We start from the raw sequence: 21014 nt of genomic DNA, 5'->3' as shown, positions 1-21014 counted from the left end.
AATTTTTTGAAGATAACTAATATTTAATTGTTTAGAATAAAATTAACTTAAATAGTTAATTTTTTATTGAAATAAAAGAAATAAATAATTAATTATCTTGAATAAACTAAACTTAATTATTAATTTTATTTTAATATCTAAAAAAATATTCTAATTTAAGTTGATCTATTTTCAACTTAAATATATTTTTCTAATTAATTAAACATTAGAAAATATAATTAGTTAATAAAAATAACTATCTATAGTATATTTCATTAAACTACGTGTTTTTTTTTTTAAAAAAAAATTATCAAAAGGAAAAAACGTATTGATCAAAGCACAAATCACAACTTACAATAGCAAGACAGCCCACACCAGCAACCAGCTAGCCACACCAGCCAGCAACCTCAAACAATAAAACTATCATCTATACATTTCTTATATATACAATGATCTTTAATACTTAGCTTCTTTTTAGCTAAGTTGTACAATCTACATCTCGACATACTCAATATTTCTTTAACTAAATACATAGGAGTTCGAGTAAATCCTTCATGAATACACTTGTTCCTATTTTTCCACACAGTGTAGACAGTGGCAGCAAGAAGAAAGTTACTAACAGCAGCTGTCATACCTGTTCTAGGTGTATTAATCCAGCTCCTCCAGTCTCCATAATGCCTCGGCCAAAGGCAGCAGCCACTCCAATTGAAAATGAGGTTCACCACCTGAGTAGAAACACTACAATCAATAAATAAATGGTAGTGAGTCTCATCATCAAGACCACAAACCGGATACAAGGGGCTGTCAATAGGAATACAAAACTTCGGTAAGATATCACGGGTAAGCAATTGAGTGTTCAAGGCTTGCCACATAATAAACCGATGTTTAGGGAGGCTCAATCTATTCCAAACATTCTTACAATACTCCACTGTTGGGGTATTTATTTTTTTTGTTATAAAGCTTGACAGCAATGAATTTCCCTTTGTTGCTAGCTTCCTTGATGTTATCTTCACTGAAAATCTGCCTTAAGTTGCAAAGCTTCCTCCAATACCAACTTGTATTTTGTTTCAGCGAGTAGCGCTAGAATTCAATACATTTGAGGTAGATAGTGTTGACCCATTTGACCCATAAGGTCTCATGATTCTCCATAATAGCCCATATATACTTGGCCAGAGTAGCTTTGTTCTAGAGAGGCCCTTCTCTAAAACAAAGCCCTCCAAAGCCTTTAGGGAGGAAAACTTTCCCCCACGAGGAAACATGAATTTTATTCCTATTTCCTTTGACTCCCCAAAGAAATCCACGACAAAGTTTCTCAATTTCCTTGACAATACTCTGAGGAAGCACAAATATGCTCATCCAGTAGTTCCTGAAACCCAGAAGCACTGAGTGGATAAGTTGGACCCTTCCAGCAAAAGAAAGGTGTTTGGTAGCCCAAGTTTGGAGTTTGAGTTTGATCTTCCTTAAAATAGTGTCACAGTCTTCCATTCTCCACTTAGTAGGTCTTAGAGGAACTCCAAGGTATTTAAGCGGAAAGCTTCCTTCTTCAATTTGAATTTCCAGGAATATGGCTCTCTTAACATCATCAGAAACGCCTGCCAGATATATGTGAGATTTGGCTTTATTAATCTCTAAGCCCGAAGCCTTACTAAAGTCATTTAAGGCACTTTTAAGATGTTTTACTGCATGAGCATTACCCTTACAAAAAAAGGATGAGGTCATCAGCAAAACAAAGGCTAGTAAGCTTCAAGTGTTTGCAAAGAGGGTGGTACCGAAAAGTATCCTCCTGAGCTTCTAGGTTCAATCTTCTAGACAAATACTCCATAACAAGCACAAAGAGAAGGGGAGAGATAGGATCACCTTGTCTCAGCCCTTTAATACCTTGGAAGTTCCCTTGACACCTTCCATTCATCATGATTGTATAAGTTGCTCCTTTAAGACAGATCATGATCTAGTTTAGAAACCTGGAAGGGAAGCAATAGGCTTTGAGAAGATCTTTAAGAAACCCCCAGTCAGCTGTATCATAAGCTTTACTTAAATCAATCTTTATGGCACACCTAGCCGAAACATTCTTCCTCCCATAATCTTTAATGAGATCTTGAAAAATAAGCACATTATGGGCAATAGATCTACCCTTGACAAACGCTCCTTGTTTTTGATGAACTAAAGTAGGCAGAACTTCAGAAAGTCTCAAGCACAGGAGTTTAGAGATGCATTTGTAAATGGTAGAGCAACACGCTATTGGCCGAAAATCAATGGCCTTAGAAGGATTTTCAACCTTCGGCACTAAGGAAATAGCAGTGTGATTCAGATCAGAGGGCAATAATCCAGTTTCAAAAAAATGCGTAATAGCCCTACTCACCTCCTGCCCTACTTCAGCCCAACAACTTCGAAAGAAACCTGATCCAAACCCATCCGAACCCGGGCTTTTAGAGCTCGGAATGCTGAAAAATGTAGTCTTGATTTCCTTCTGAGTGAAAGGCCTGAGAAGTTGGTGTTGCTCCTCCATTGTCAACTTGTTCCCTGCTTCCATACACTTGATATTCGGCTTTGTAACAACAGTGCTCTTGTTGCCCATAAACCCATGAAAATGGTTAACAAAGTGCTGCACCACTTCCTTATAGTTGTCCACAACTTCACCTTGACTATTGACAAAGCTAGCTATTCGGCTATCCTCCCTCCTCTTCTTGATACAAGCATGAAAGTAAGCATTGTTTTCATCACCCTTCCTTAGCCAATTTATTTTACTTCTCTGCACTAAGTACTTGTGAAACATTTCAGCTTTTTTATTGTAATCCTTAGCAGCTTCATCCTCATTTCTCATACAATCAGCATCCCTTGGGTTGGCTTGAGCACAAGTACGAGCTTCTTGATACTTCTCATTAGCCCTGTGGTAGTTAACTTCCACATCCCCAATTGTGTTCTTATTAAACTTCCTTAGAACATGTTTTAGTCTCATGAGCTTCAAATAGATAGCCTGCAGCCCAATACCTAGAATAGGTTTCGTCCAACTAGCCATAACTACCTCCTTGAAGTCTCCATGTTTAGCCCAAAAGTTAAAGTATCGAAACGGTTTAATGCCTATATTTTGGGGACGAGCAAAAGTAACCAAGCAAGAACAATGATCGGAGACCGTTTCCCATTGGAAATAAGCTCTAGAACAAGGAAAAGTATCAATCCACTCTTCATTCTTGAACACATGATCAATTCTCGAATAAATTCTATCCTCGCCTTCCTGACTATTTGTCCAAGTATAATTCGATCCTGAACTAGAAAGCCAATCAACCAACCCTTTAACCAACCAATTATTACCATCTTCAATATCTTTCTTACCAGCTCTCTTCCCTCCATTCCTATCAGTGTAGTTGAAAATGGTATTAAAATCCCCTAGTAAAAGCCACAGCTTAGTAGGGAATTTAAGATTAGCTAAGTCACACCACAACTCCTTCCTTTCCTCAAGAGCGTTGGAACTGTAGACAAACGTTGTGCAGAAGTCCTGGTTAACCCCTGCCATTTTAATGTAACAATGCCCATATTGATTCGTTTCAGCCAACACAATAACCCTCACAAAGGTTTTCCTCCAAAGAATCAATAACCGCCCTTCTGTAACCACACTAGAGTAAGCCTTCCAACCGTTTAATCTAGTGGACATCATGTTCTCAATTCTACTACTGCTCATTTTCGTTTCCAACAACCCAACAACTCCAACATTCTTAACTCGACAAATATCTAACACCATATCCTGCTTCTTAGTGTTATTCAATCCCTTAATGTTCCAACAAAAAATATTGCAGCAATCCATAATCAATTAGTCAAATTGGAACAGCCTTGCCCCACATCCACAATCTCCTCCTACAGCGCCTCATAGGCATTTTTCATATTTTTGGTTGTATGTATCTCCATTTCAGCAAGCTGAGTTTCCTTTGGTAACTTGGAACATCTTTGAATCGTCTTCCTAGGTGTCTGCCATTTACCATTCTTTAATCCTTTATCTAAATCAACTACCTCTCCTTCACTTTTCTCTTCCTGAGTCTCTCTCACATTGGTTGGTCTAGCTTCGTGTTCATGCTTTTCATTAGGGGGAGCCTTTTCTTCCTTCTTAATATGATCTTCTATAACCTTTTTTGCTTGAGTTTTCTCCCCTTTTCGACAATCCATCATCCCATGTCCATAACCTCCACACTTCTTGCATTTAATCGGAAGCCACTCGTATTCGACATTCTACTTAACTAACCTTCCATATTCATTAAAGAACTCTATGGTTATGGGTGGATCATCCGTTATACCCATTTCCACGAGGATTCTAGCAAACTTCACCATTGATCTCTCCTTTGTTACCTTGTCTATCATTATAGGTTTACCTATAGTACTCACAAGAGCACAAAGGCATTTGTTTTCCCAATATTGTAGACCTAAATCATATAATCGGATCCACAATGGCACTGACTTTACAAGCTTCAGAGCATCAATATCAGGGGACTAGGGTCTTATAATGATCGGTTTACGATTAAATTGAATCATTCCTTCATCAAGAACAAGATCTCTCGTAGCCTCATCATTGAATTTAACAATGGTGAATCCTGCGTTCATTCGAACAACCTGAACTATCCCCAATTTACCCCACACTGTCCGTATAAATCCCTCAAAGACAACAAACGGAGTGTTTGCACCAAGCACCATACAAATAACAGCAGTACTCCAATTCTCTGCTTGAATTTTCACTTCCTCTATATCTACCTTAGCAATCTTTTTCCCATCCTGAACTAGAGGTTCCATGAACGAAAGTTTAGCAGTGTGATACGCAATCTTACCAGAAGTAAATTGCTGCCATTGTTGTTGTGAACTTGCTCGAAGGTCTGCTTGTTCAACCTCCTCTGCCCACGACCGATTACCACTTCCACCTCCAGGGCTCTATTCAAGATTTAGACTCATAATTGGTTCGGCACTTCCTTCGTTCTGGATCAGATCTGCAATTAGGTCCAGTCTTTCATTCTCAATCTCGCCAATACCCTCAGTAATCGTACAATCTTGGATTGAAGGGGGTTCCATATCAATCGATCGCACTGCAGGCTTTCGCCCAACTCGCTTTTTCTTCGCCATGGAAGAGAGAGAGAGCAGCAGCTAATCGCCTCTAAGTTTTTTATATTATTTTTCTAAAATTAGTTTTAAAATAATCTACTGAAAAAAAAAATTATATATTTTAAAATTAATTATGTTACTAATTAAATTTTAATTAGATTAAACTAACATAATTAGCCTAATACAATTATTTAAATAAAGTAAATAGTCCTTCAAAATTGGGGTCGTTTGTGTGAGGGAGGGTTTGGTTTAGTATATTGTACCCACTATTATAGCCCTCTAACTCTCACACAAGGCCCAAAGAAGAGGAATTTAACCATTAAATAAAGAGAAATTTACGGTGGGAGACGGAATTTTAAAATTAATACCATGATTACCACTTTTTCTTTTATTTCAATTACAATACCTTTGCAATTTATTTTTTAAAAAGCACGTGTATACACTCGAAAAAATGAGCAGCACATCAACACCAATAGACTAATTGTTTCCTTGTTCTTTTCTTTCCTTTGTTTTTTGCTATTTTTTTATTTGTTAAATATGAAACACACATATATTAAAATATTAATGATTTTCTTTAATATTAGAAAAACTTTCTCTCTTCTATTTTTATTTCTTTTTTTAAAAAAAAATAAAAAGTTTTTTTTAGTCACACTAGTAATTATTTAAGCTAAAAAAAATTATACCATCATTATCTACTTTTTTAATGCAATCGTTTTAACATATGAAAAGCACATATTTTTTCTTTTACTATTATCTGAAAAATGATTAAAATCAAAAGTAACCTTTTAGTTTCTTTTCCACTTAATTTATTGAAAAAAAAAGTAAATTTTCAAATACAACAAAATTTAATATATCAATTATAATTTAGTATGTTACTATATTTTTTATAATTATTTTATATTTTAAAGTTACTAAATCATATTTTAATTTTATAAAATACTTTTCACAAGTTTTTAAAATGACTTATAAGAAAACAAGATAGTACAAATTTTTTCACTTAAACAAAATTCAATGTACCAATTAATTTCATGGGTTACTAAAAAGTATTTTATATTTACTAGATAATATTTTACATAAGTTTATTTTATAGAATAATTTTAATAAATGTCTAAGAAAAAGAGTAACCTCTATATTGTAATTTACATAAGATTTTTTTATAGAGTAATTTCAATAAATTTCAAAAAAAGTATAGCTACTCATCTCTTTTTTTTTTTTTACATCGCATCGTTAGTTAGTTGAGCTCAAGAATGATATCATCACGACCTATTTTTTAAAAATGATCATTTTAATATATAAAAATCATATATTTCACAAAAAATGATCAAAATAAAAAATAACCTTTTAGTTTCTTTTATATTTTGTTAACGAAAAAGTAATCAAACTTTAATACATTATAAATTATTTTCTAATTTCATATTTATAAGTTACCTAATAGTATTCTAAATAAGTTTATCTTATTGAAACAGTTTTGATAAATTCCTAAAAGAACTTATAAAGAAACCAAATAGTATCTTAATCAATATTAAAATTGTTAATATTAAAAAATTGCTTCTACTAATTTTGATATTAAGTATACTTTATTGTAACTCTGTAATTTTATCACACATGTTTAAAGGTAACGAAAGTTACTAAAAGAATGTGAACCTATCTTAAATAACAATACATGGAAACTTTTAAATATGAAAATAATAATAATAATACAATTTAATAATTTGTGAAGTTAGTTGGTTAATTTTACTTAAATTAACAGTTTATTTACTCTTTGGTTAACATAATATAAAAAGAAATGGTAGTGATGTCTAACTACTATGTACGAGGTGTCTGTTATTGCAATCAAATATTGGGTCTTAAAGATTTTAATTTAATAATTTTTTGTAAAATATCACTAATCATTAATAAAAAAAAAAAAGTTACTCACGGTGGTATTGGTACTACTAGTGCCCAATGTCAATGCTAAAATATATATATATATATATAAAAAAAAATTATACTTTTTATTTGGATCATTTTTTTATGATAAAAAATATTTATGTTTTTCATATATTAAAATGATTGCCTCGAAAAGTAAGTTGCGATAGTATTTTTTCAAATTAAAATAAAATAATTAATATTTTTTTATTTAGTGTAACTAATATTTTTCTTAGAAAAATAAATAGAAAAGATAATATATATATATAATAAACAAAAAGACAAAAAAAAGAGACAACAAAAGAAAACAGATTTGAGCACAAAAAGAAAAAAAAAAACTTCAATCGAAAAAGGGAGGGTCTATTTTCATGATTCGGTGCGTTTTTTTTTATGGTTCGGTATGAATGACTTTATAATTGTGTATTATTTTCACTGATACTATTTATATAATTATTTTACAATTGTCGTATAAAGCTAAAAAATCCCCTTAAATAAATAATTGTTATGCATTGAATAAGCCCCATACTAATTGGGCCTAAATAAAATTATCAATGTCATATTTTATTTTAGCAACCTAGTCCATTTAATTAACTAAACTTAAATGGGCTTCTTATATGCATCTAAGCCCAAAAGCAAACATATAGGCTCACATAGGTCAAATAATTTTGATGGGCTTCATCATGTTTCTAGGTTTATCACAGATAAAAGAAATTACAAAATTTACCTATTACAAATTATTTCTAAGATATATTGACAATTAAACTATGATTAAAATTAGATCATTGGATTTGTCAACAAGTTAATCATATCAATTTAGATCAAATAAATAATAGGTTTATTTAAAAATTGAATAAATAAAACAAAACAAATAAGTAATAAATATCTAGAAAGTAGGTTAAGATATTTTTATTTTAAAATAAAATATTTAAAATATATCTTAACCAAAATTTAAATTTTGGTTGTTAGAAAATATTTGAAAAAGAATTCAAAATCTAACAAATCTCCTAAATATCTAAAATTCATAATGAAACCAAATATCTGACTAATTTTCAAAATTTTAAGTTTATTTAAATTGTTTAAATTAGTTAAATATCTAATAAGATAATATAATATAATATCTTTATTTGAGAATTGAGATATTTTTTGTATTATATTTCTAATCTTATAATTTAATAAAATAAATTTAACAAGATAAACAAAATTGAAAATAAGATATTTTAATGGTTAAGATATTATGAACTTTACTTAATAAATAAATAAATAAAATTTCCTATGTTTTAAAATTTTATGGTTACCAAACCCTAAATTTCTATACAAACCAAATTTAACAAATTTTGAAAAATTTCATCTTATTTTGACAAAAATATAAATTTTAATTAAAATAAATATCCAATAAGATAAAATGTCAAAACTAATATTTTCGAATCTTATAATTTAATTTAATAAAATATATTTAAAAAATAACAAATTTTGAAAAACTAATATGGTTAGAAACTTGATATTCTAACTAGATTATTTTTAAGTTTTATTAGTATTTTAATATCAAAATAAGATCGTTTCAAATTTTAATAATAAAATAAATAATATCTCATCTTATAATTAAAATAATAAAAACAAACAAAAATATTTAAAAAATTTAAAACTAACCATTAGGCTAGTTTGTGGAAAAATTAAATTTTAAATTCAAAGCCTACTAATATCTAAAACTTGTTGGGAATATTTTACCATGACTTTGAGGCCAGTTATTGGGAATATTTTACTAGGATCTAGATTTACTAACAAGTATGTTGATTAACATCCTAAATATGAATTCTCTAAAACAATGAAATAAACACATAAGGGTTAAGAAAACCTTACATTGGTTGCAGGGGAATAATATGACTCCTTCCGTTAAAGATCTCTAGCCCTTGATTCCCTTCTGTAGCAGAGCATGATCAAGATCTGAACCTGGATCTCTTTCTCTCCTTCGGGTTTGGTTACCACCATCTTACTCACTATGATTGAGTACTTGACTTGCTATGTGTGGGCATGGCACTCATTCACTATGGTTCGAAATAGGTGAAGGACAATGAAGGAGGTTGAAATTACTAAGGAAGGAACTCTCTCATCTAGGTTGAAGGCAATAGTCAAGATGACATTAATTTGACAAAGTGTCAAGTGGATGAGATGAGAGCATCATGTTCCTTTTATAGTGTTTCAACTAGGGCTTAGGGTTGAATTATATGGATTAAAAAAGAATAAAATATTGGGCAAAAATAACTTAATGGTCGTAGACTTAGTAGGACCAACTTCTAGTTAGACTTTTGCCACATTATTTCAACCACTTATTCTTCTTTTCAATAATACCATATTTTCCAATTCAAACCTATAAATGCCAAAACTATTTATTTAATAATTATAATTAATTACTAAATAAAATTACCATTTATGTAATTTATTAGTTAGACCATACAAAGTCTCTTAATTAACAAATTGACCCCAAAACCTCTTTTCTTCACAATTAAGCCCTTGCTAAGTAAAAATTCTTAAATAAGACATAGTCTAATTTTAGACTTATAATTGATTAATTAAAATCAATTGAATAGGTCTGCAAGCAGTATTATCTCAACTAGTGAGGGGTCCATGGGCCTATATAACCGAGCTTTCAATAAGTAGATCTAGAATTCACCAAGTAAATTCTCAACTTATTAATTCTGCCTTGCTCCACTATAGATTTGGAATTGAATACACTCTTAGTTATGTAGAACGCTCTATATGTACCACGATATAGATACGTTATGATTATCCATTGTTACAATCCTAATAGTCAAGGATCCTCTATAGATGATCTACACTGAATAGGGACAAATTTACCGGTCTACCCTTCAATGTATTTTATCCTTAAAACACTTAGCTACCTATAAATGATACTTCAGTGTGTTAAAACAAAGTTTGTAAGAACCATCTTCTCTAAGAAACTTTAATGAGTGAATAAAAGAAACTAATAACATAAACAAGAGTTCATGAAACTCAAAATTTAGGTTGATTTACTATTGATCATCGTTATGATATGGATTAGGTATTTATGATAAACGGCATGTTAATAAAGACAACTTCATTCATATTGGTCATTGTCATATATAATGTATATTATATATAATACCTTCACTTTGATGTCATACTACATCTGTAATCTGAACAAAGATTACTTGCACTGAAGAGTGAGCATCAATAAATCGTACTAGCAACTGTTGATTAAAGATTTCATAACTTTAATATGATGCTAACTGTTTTATTCGTAGCAAAGTTGTCTTAGTTTTCTGTACAGCTACAATCCACAGCCTCATATATGAATAAGGAATTTTTGGATATTTAATATAGATTATTCATATAAATATTAATAACATAAAATTCATATAAATATTAATACTTAAAATTCATACATATATCAAATATTTAACTCTTTATTTAATAATCAAAAACTTTCTTTATAGACTTTTTAGGGCATAAACCCTAACAATTTCTCACTTTCCCTAAAAGCTAATTTGGCATCTCCCTTAGTCCCATATTAGAAATATAATCCATAAAAGATTTCTCTAGTAGCGTCTTTGGGAATGGATCTTCCAGGTTCTGTTCTAATGTGATCTTCAAGACCATTACATCACCTCTCTATAATACTCCTTAGTGGATGGTGCTTCCTCTTAATGTGCTTGCCTCTCTTGTGGCTCTTTAGTTGCTTGGAGTTGGCCACCGCTCCATTGTTGTCAGAGTAGAGTACCAATGGTTTTTATACTTCTAAAACTACTTCCAAAGTTATGTAGAATTTCTTTAACAAATCTCTTCCTTAACTGCTTCACAAGTTGCTATATATCCAGCTTCCATGGTTGAATATACAATACTTGTTTCCTTAATGCATCTCCAGACTATAGCTCCTCCACCAATGTAAATACTGAATAAGATGTCGACTTTCAACTATCTTTGTCTAATTGAAAATGAGATCAGTATATCTAGTAGAATTTAATTCTCAACCAGAATATACAAGCATGAGATCTCTCGTTCTCTGAAGATACTTAAGAATGTGCTTCACAATAATCTAGTGTTCCAAACTTGGATAAGATTGATAATGACTAACAATCCCTACAACGTAGCATATGTCAGGCCTTGTGCATAATATTCAATACATCAAGCTCCCAACTGCTAATGCATTAGTGTAATTTCTCATGTCCTCTTTCTCTTGAGGAGTTTTTGGACATTGATCCTTACATAGAGTAATTCCATGTGTAGATGGTAATTGTCCTATCTTGGAATTCCCTATTGAGAATCTTTCTAGCACTATATCGACATAAGTTGCTTGAGAAAGTGCTAATATTCTCGTTTTTCTATCTCTATAGATTTTAATCTCGAGAACATAACTTGCTTCTCCCAAATCCTTCATTTGCAATTTGTCGTCTAAACACTTCTTAACATCTAATAACCTTTCTACATTGTTTCCAATAATTAGAATGTCATGAACATAAAGAACTAGGAATACCACTACATTACTCTTAATGTATTTGTATACACAATCTTCTTCTTCATTTTGTTCAAAGTCATACTCTTTAATAGTCTTATTAAAGGTGATATTCCATGATCTAGAGGCTTGCTTCAATCTATAAATGGATTTATGAAACTTTGACACCTTTCAATCTTTCCCTTGTAACACATACCCTTTTGGTTGTTCCATATAAATGATGTCATCAAGATCGTAATTTAGAAAAGCGGTCTTAACGTCCATTTGACATATCTCATAATCATATGCGGCAGCTATGGAAAGAAGACTGTTAATAGATTTAAGCATTGCCGCAGGAGAAAAGGTTTTCTCATAGTCGATACATTCTCGTTGTGTGTAGCCTTTGGTCACATGCCTAGCTCTAAAGATCTCTACCATCCCTTCAACATTTTTCTTCTTCTTAAAAATCTACTTACACCTAATGGGCGTAATATGCTCAGGTGGAGTTTCATATTCATAGACTTTGTTGGTGCGCATTAAGTCAATTCTTTAATCCATGACATATTCCAATTTTTTGAGTCAGGGTCATCTATTTCTTCTTTGTAAGTCAAGGGATCGTCCTTATCTGTGTCAAAAATAAGAACATGTGCTTCATGTTCGTAGCGAACAAGCTCTCTCACAATCCTCCCACTACAATCATGTATTGGGATTTCCATTTCAGGAACTGTGGTAACTGCAGCCGGTCGTTCAACGAATGGTACTAAAATTAATGGTTCATAAATCGCATTTCTAATTTCCTTAATAACCACTTGACTTTGTGGCTTCTGACTTTTCATATAGTCATGTTCAAGAAAAGTAGCATTTGTTAACACAAATACTTTTTTGTCTTGATGACAATGGAAATAGGTACCTTGGGTCTCATTTGAATATCCTACAAATATACACACTTCAGTCTTAGGAGAAAGCTTCCCAGACTTAGGTTTGAGAATATGAGCAGGACAACCCCAATTATGGAAATGTTTCAATCTCAGTTTTGTCTCATTCAATAATTCTAGTGGAGTATTGCTTATGCTCTTCGAGAGTACTACAATCAAAATCTATGTAGCCGCCAAAAGCGCGTATCCCCAAAAGTTTAGTCGCAGTGATGAGTAACACATCATCGATCTAACTATGTATAACAAGGTCTAGTTTTTTCTCTCTACAACACTATTCTATAGAGGTGTTCTAGGTGATGTGAGTTGGGACAAGATCCCTTCTTCCATCAAATAACCTTTAAATTCAGAATCCAAATACTCGCCACCACAATTTAATCAAAGTGTCTTTAAAATTTACCTAATTACTTTTCAGCCATAGCTTTAAAGTCTTTGAGCTTTCCAAAAGTTTCAAAATTCTTGGCCATTAGGTAAGTATGACTGTATCTATAATAATCGTCTATAAAGGTGATGAAGTATTTATAACCACCTCGAGCTTGAATATTAATAGGTTTGCACACATTATTGTGTATTAGCTCAAGTTGTTCTTTGACTCTATAGCCTTTTGCAAAAAAAAAGTCTTTTTGCCATCTTGCCTTTGACACAAGATTTGCATACCAAAAGCTGCATATAAAGTCTATTACTCTGTTTTGCAGAATAAATAGGTGTACCATTCTTGGAAATAATAATCTTATTATTAATAAAACCAATATTGAAAAATTGTTTGTTCAAAAAAAAATATTGAAAAATTGTTCATGCAAAAGAGATAAAGAAATAATATTCCTGATACATTCAAGAATAAAATAAACATTATTCAATATCAAAAATTTATTATTAAATTTCAAGTGGACTTTTCTAACAACCTTGACAGACACATGTGCTCCATTCCCTAGGTGCATAGTCACCTCCCCATTGGCCAGCTCCCTTGACGATTCAAGTATCTGCATAGAATAACAAATATGAGTAGTGGCTCTAGAATCAACAATCCATAAGGATTTTTTTTATCTTCCACTAAGTTAGCTTCAGGAATGAATAAAGCATATTTACCTTTCCTAAGCTCGGAGAGATACTTTTTATAATTTCTCTTTCAGTGTCCCATTATGCCACAATAGAAACACTTGCCTTTAGCATTACTGTCCTTGGACTTGGGGCTGGCTTTGTTCTTCTAGGCCTTGGGTGACTTCTTGCCTTTGGGCTTGCCACCGTTGTTGTCCTTATTGTTCCACTCCTTTTTCTTATCAGAAGAAGTAGTAGAGTTGGATTTTGCTTCAATAATGTTTGATTCACCTTCCTTGGACTTATGCTTGTTAAGGTTCTCAAACACGGGCAACTCGTTCAACAATTGAGTCATGTTGAACTCTAGCTTGTTCATCACATAGTTTGTGGTAAAATCCTTGAAGCAAGGAGATAGCAACTTAAGGATCATAGTTACTTGAGTCCACTCCTCAATGATTGCCCCATGTGTCTCTACCTCATGCATTAGCTCAATCATGTGCAATACAAGAGATAGAACAGGGACATCCTTCTCTATCTTATAATTCATGTAGCTACAAGTAGCATCATGTCTTGTATGATTAGACTGCTTCCCAAACATGGGATGTAGAGAATTTATTATTTGAGATGCATTCTCCATATCTTCATGCCTCTTACGCAGGAAATTATACATGCTTACAAGCATGAAATATTTTGCCTTGTTGTTGGATTGAATTCAAGCATCATATCTATCCCAAACATTTTTCGGGACATTTGCAGTAGGCTCCTTTGGACGCTCATTAGTTAGGAAAAATTTGTGGTTCTCACAAACTAGCATTAAATCCAGATTCGATTTCCATTGATAAAAAATATCACCATCCAGTTTTCCAAGTGCTACTAAAGTAGTAAGAGACAATTATGCATGAATATTAAATATCATTTTGGAATTACTGTAAACATGATGCATGAGATCATACAAGTCAAACACATAAAATCTTGTTTAAGTAATGGCACGATAAAATACTTTGACGATTGATCGATGCCTTAGGGTCGGTGTCGAGTCAATTTCATTAAGCCTACGAGACAATTCTCATCTTTATTATTTTAACACCTAAATATCTCATATTTTCTTTTCAAAATATAAAATACCGCTTTTTGACAAAGTTAACAACTAACCACTATGAAGCTTAGTTGCACTTTATGAGTGTAACCAATTATTTTAGATTTCATGACTTAACTTAGTGTGTCACCTTAAGGGTCAATGCCACAAGTAAATACATCACTTCCTCTTATTTTTATCAACAGATCATCCTTGAGCAGCAATATAGACAAATACATTCCTTACGGAGACAAAATAAAGCTATCTCAAGGCCAATCTATCCTCACTCGATGTTGACCAACAATGTATGTCGTAGGTTACATTGACATGTAATCCTTCTCACACTCAATATTTTAGGTTCAATTGTTTGTTTTATTAATTCCCAGGATTAATACATATTAATAAATTTAATATTTATGATTAATTTATTTATAATAAAAGCCTCAAATTTTTTTAAAAAAATCCCTTCATAATTTAGAACTCTTTTCAATGAATAGGCTAATTTTATATTACTAAGTTAATTATAAATTAATTTTAGCCAGTTTACATGCTTTGATTTCAAAAAATGATAAACACATAAACACATAGGATAATCCTTATATATCATGTTTCTACTATTAGATACATATAATATAACTTTGTGGGATATCTATGTATGACATGTTATATAGTAATGCACAAGCATATTTTTTTTTTTTTGATAAATTAGGAAGTGGTATTGCACAAATCAATCTTTACACACTAATAGCACTCAAAATTTGGAGCCCAAAGACTATCTATACATTTCCTTTTCCTCTTCTTTTCTTTCCTAAGTATGTGTACCCTTATAATGCTTGAAACCACTCTATATCTACATGTGTAATTTTCTTTGGTAAAAACATAGAAATTCAGAATTTCAGCTTCCATTTGAGGTCTTCGAGTAATCTAGTGGAAGATAAGTGTTCTTCATTCCATATGATATCATTCTGAGCCCTCCAAATACTATAAACTAGAGAAGCCACTGCTGCAGCAAGTACTTGCTTTCTAAACTTACTAATCTTTGCCTTACCTATATACCTTACAAGTTGGCTAACTTATTGGATCTTTGTAACACCTTAATCTATAGGGACGCCACGTGTGTGATTTTATAAACTAGTTTAATACCAATATAATAATTAATTATTAAAAAATGTGATAATATTTAAAACTTGACTAAAACGAAACACTAAAAATGGACATTATAACGGCATAAAAAGCGTGTTTTGGGGATCCCTGTTATAAAAAGTTTTGCTAAGGAAATATATAAGACAACTATTTAAACACAAAATCAAAATATACAACAGATACAATCAGCCCAAAACAACTCCTAGCAACTCGGCACGCAGGCCAGTGAGGTTAATATGTACATTTCTAGAGAAGACTGTCACCTCATGGTTAATCTAGCTTCTTTTTACCTTTACCTGCACCACATAGCACCTGTGAGTCACAAGGACTCAGCAAGAAAAGTAATAATAACAATCATATAGGTTATTATTCGGATATTGTCATTTACCCATTAAAATTAAACCATTACACATTGTTCATAAGATGAAATCCAAATCACTACTAGCATCTGCCACAAATAAACATAAGTATACAGATATTTGGTAATACAAAACCATTATACCAATAATAGAATTTATATTCATTTAATTATATAAATTATTTATATATGTTACCTCATAAAGTAACCATCTTCATAACATCACGTTGCCTAATTAGACAAGTCGATGCTTTAATCTGATAATCCTGTATTGTATTGCTTAATCAGACAAGCCCGTGCCATAGCCCGACACCCATATATCGCATAACTTGCATCATCTAATCAGGTGAGCCTATGCCAAAAACCTGCACCCATATATCATATAATTACATCACCTAATCAGGTGAGCCCGTGCCATAACCTAACACAAATACATCGCATCGTCTAATCAGACGAGCTCGTACCTATGCCTGGTACTCATCATATATAACTAACGCCCGTACCTATGCCCGATACGTCGTTAGGAAGAAACACAACAATGGTTTTGATCTATGCCATAACTACATATTTTCATATCACTGACGCCCGTACCTACGCCCGATACGTCGCCAGGAAAATTGCATCACCTAATCAGGTGAGCCCGTACCTACGCTCGGTACTCATCATATATCACTAATGCCCGTACCTATGCCCAATATGTCGCCAGGAAAATTGCATCACCTACTCAGGTGAGCCCATATATCACATGCATAATATCATCACATTATCGATACTCAACCAATCAATCTTTTCATTATATAACAATATTAATTATATCTCAATATTAATCAATTCATAACAGTACTAATTGTATTACATATAACGTACTATGCAGTACAATATATTTTTCTTACCTTTATTCTAGGTTCATACATTTTGGCCAACCTAAGTGGAGAACTATCCCCGATGATCTCGACCCTATGTCACAACAACGGTAAAACAATAAGTGTTTATCACAAAACACTGCTTAATATTCACATAAGATAATCTAGGATTTTCTACCAAATCTCGCGGTACAAATACATTAAAATAAACATTATATTTTTGCTCTAAAACATACACTATTTTTAAGAGCTCATCACAAGCTTCGAAACGCTATATAGAACCTCCCAAATGGACACCCGTGTCAAAAGTTATGATAAAAATACGATTTCTGATCTCCTAGGAATTTCTAAAAACTATGAAACTCGAAAATCCCAATTTTTGCACTCACAAAAACACTACCAAAACTTATCCACATCACTCCAAACTTCACAGGGCACATATATACTATAAATATTACCATCCTTACGTAACAGAAATTAAAATCGAGCCCTTAATAAAAAATATCATTTACATTCGGACTAAGCTTTAAAAAGTAAATATATAAACTAGTCCCATAGTTACCAAAGAACAATTCTACGAAGTCAGAATCTCCATAACCTTTTTAAATCATAAAGTCTCTATATAAACCAATCGTTTTTAGGTTAAAGTGTAATTAAACCATACCTTAAGCTTTCCCTCTTCAAGGATTTTCTATCCCGCTACTACCAGAGCTTAGATCGCTAGGTTTTGGCTTGAAAATCGAAGAAAATGAATATAAGAAGAGAAAGTTTTGTCGAACGAAGAGAATGAGGGTTTCGTTCGTTCGTTCGTTCGTTCTTCATTACTGATATGATTTAAAACATATAATATACATAAAAACTGATAAGTTTTTTTCGTATATATATATAATATAACAATAATAAAATATTAATAATAATATTAATAAAATTTTTATTATTAATAGTTATCTTATTATTTCTTAGCTACTAAGAAATCTTTACTTTTAGGGTATTTGGCCAACTTTGATTATCCTAAAATACCCTGCTATTTCTAAACTTATCCCAATAATCCCATCAATATTTCTAACTAAAACCGGTGTGATATTTTTGGCCTCCAATCGGGTCTCTAGGGTCGCCGAACATAAAATATTTTTATTTCACAAATAACTCATATTATATCCACGTATTTCAAATAAATCTCCGTAATTAATAAATTACGCTTATATATCCACTTATCCAGTCTTTAGGGTCTCCAAATCTGAAAATATGTTTATTCCACATATCGCTCATATTACATTCACACATGCTATATAAATCTCTGTAATTAACAAAGTACGCTTATTTACTCACTTATAGCACAAATTTAAATTTTATGCTGAAATATATTAGTAGGATCATAATCCCACTTATTACCTGATTAACCCATAATATAAATATAAAATTTAATTATTTACCATTAGGCTTATCGGGATATTACAATCTTGCATTCTAAGAAAGCCAATTCTTAACCTCCTTGAGACAATGATGAGCAAAACTACACTCAAAGAATAGATGTTGGCCATGGTCCTTCTGTACTGTACAAAAGTTGTAATTCTCAGTCAATTGCAAGCCAATTTTAACCAAACGATCCTTAGTTTTTAACATGTTAAGCATTTCCCACCAAAGTATAACACTATGCTTAGGAATATTCAACCTTGCCCATACTTCATTATTCCAATATAACCTATCTAAAGGAGGGCAAATCAACCAATCACTTGCTTCAATAGAGTATATCTGTACCTTGAAATTGGCAACATCAGTGAGGGATATTATGTGATCTCTTAAAGCTACCTGCCTCTTCCAATACAAAGTAAAGTGTGTTGGAATTATTTTACCAAGATCTTAGATATACTAACAAGTATGTTATTAACATCCTAAATATGAACTTCTAAAACGATATAAAATAAACACATATAAAGTATAAGAAATCTTACAGTAGTTGCAGCGGAATATAATGTCTCCTTCCACTCAGATCTCTAACCCTTGTATCCTTTCTGTAGCAGAGTATCACCAAGATCTGAGTCCGAATCTCCTTCTCTTGAAAGTGGATTCCTCACAGTCTTACACACTATGATTGAGTACTACTTGATGTGTGTGGACACTCACTTTTTCACTATAGGCTCGGTTTAGAAGAGGGGAAGAGAGAGAGAGTATGGTTTCGGCTAGGGTTAGGAAGGAGGCTCAAATTTTTATTTGAAGGAATGAGATGCGTCATCTTTTCCCTTAAGCCATCACTACCTATTTATAGGAAAACACCTAGGGTTAGGTTAGATTTATTTGGCATTAAAATAATGAAAAAATAAATGGTAAATATGCTACATAGTGGCCGGCCATGTATGGATATTGGATCCCACTTTGCAATTTTTTCATTTTCTCATTTTTCCATCTTACTTTCTCAAAAATGCCAATTTTCAAATTTAACAACTTAAATGCCAATTCTAATTATTTAATAACTAAAAATTAATTATTAGATAATATTGTCACTTAATATATTTATTAATTAGACTTATCAAAATCTCTTAATTAACAAATTAAACCCTAGAAACTCTTTCTTCACAATTAAGTCCTTGCTTAGTGAAAATTCATAAACTAGACATAGTCTAATTTTAGAATTATAATTGATTAATCAAAATCAATTAACTGAGTCTTACAAGTAGTACTGTCTCAACTAGTATGGGGACCATGGACCTATATATCTGAGCTTCCAATAAGCAGACCCAAAATTTACCAAGTAAATTCACTGACTTATTAATTCCTTGTTGCATCCACAATAGAACTTGGAATTGCACTTTCAGTTATATAGAACGCTCTATATGTTCCACGATATAGATACGCTATCAGTTATCCATTGTTATAATCCCAATAATCAATGATCCTCTATAGATGATTTACATTGTATAGGGATTAAATTACCGTTACACCCTTCAATGTATTTTATCCTTAAAGCACTTAGCTACCTGTAAATTATATTTCAGTGAACTAATATAATCTCTTAAATGATTACTCAACCATTTATCTCTGTTTAGCCATGCTCGAAGGAAGTCATCATTTCACTTTTGTACCCTAATAGAAGCTATAGATTCCATATCTATGTTTAGCGCTCCCACTCAATTGCACTACCATGTTCCCAAAATGTACGTATCACCCTGACGAAAAAGTAGGCTTAACTAACAAATCAAAGAACATGTATAATACTCTTGAGATTGAACCTAACCATATCAGGAGTAAGATCATTTGATCTAGGATCAACTAGGTGATATTGAATTGAACAGATAATATGGTAAGTTTATCATATCTGATTCTAAGTTCAATATCGGTCCCTTCTGATTCATACTCCATACATCCAACCCAAGCTTTACTTTAATCAATGCCCTGGAAAGGACATAGCACTTATCCAAGGTGCAAGTAAACTATGTTGTAGATTATCCTATCAGTAAGCCCTGTGTATTGATAAATATAGGAATATACATTTAATCACATAATCTTGATTATTTTCCACTGTGTTGACGACACAATAAACAAGAATATAAATGTGATAAGGATTTGGATGAATTTATAAATCAAATAAACAAATAAATGATAACATGAACCAAATGACACAATAAGTTATGAAAATACTTCTGTTTTTTTATTGATATTTAAAAGATAGAGATTACATTGAAATAGAGTTTTATTTAGGACATAAAACCCAACAAACTCACACTTGCACTAATATAAAACAATCAGTACAATTCAATTAATCCTAAATTCTGACGGTTCTTTTCAAATGCAGTTCTTGCCAAAACTTTGGTGAATGGATCAACTAGGTTGTCCTCTGTGTCCATTTTCTCCACCAGTACATCCCTTCTTGCAAATACTCTTTGATGATGTGATATTTCCTTTCTATGTGTTTGCTTCTCCTGTGGCTTCGAGGCTCTTTACTGTTGGCTGTGGCTCCAGTGTTATCACAAAGCAAAACCACTAGTTTTTCCATTCCAGGGACGACACCGAGTCCTGAGAAGAACTTTCTAAGCCCGACAAGTTCTTTTACAGCCTCTGCAGCAGCTATGTATTCTGCCTCCATGGTAGAGTCTGAAATTACAGTTTGTTTAGCACTTCTCCAAACCACTTCTCCACCCCCAAGAGTAAACACCATCCCAGATGTAGATTTCCTGTCATC

The 21014-nt window shown here is 32.1% G+C and overlaps 1 protein-coding gene across 1 annotated transcript; it reads right to left on the bottom strand.

Moving 5' to 3' along the window:
• Positions 1-13567: 13567 nt before the first annotated feature.
• On the bottom strand, positions 13568-14068 carry LOC133036009 (uncharacterized). Its single transcript, XM_061112475.1, has one exon. The coding sequence runs from the start codon at positions 14066-14068 to the stop codon at positions 13568-13570; it is 501 nt and encodes a 166-aa protein (XP_060968458.1).
• Positions 14069-21014: the final 6946 nt, after the last annotated feature.

Source organism: Cannabis sativa, chromosome 3, assembly GCF_029168945.1.
Source record: "Cannabis sativa cultivar Pink pepper isolate KNU-18-1 chromosome 3, ASM2916894v1, whole genome shotgun sequence".
Classification (NCBI taxonomy): Eukaryota; Viridiplantae; Streptophyta; class Magnoliopsida; order Rosales; family Cannabaceae; genus Cannabis; species Cannabis sativa.
This window is presented reverse-complemented; position numbering and strand designations above follow the sequence as displayed.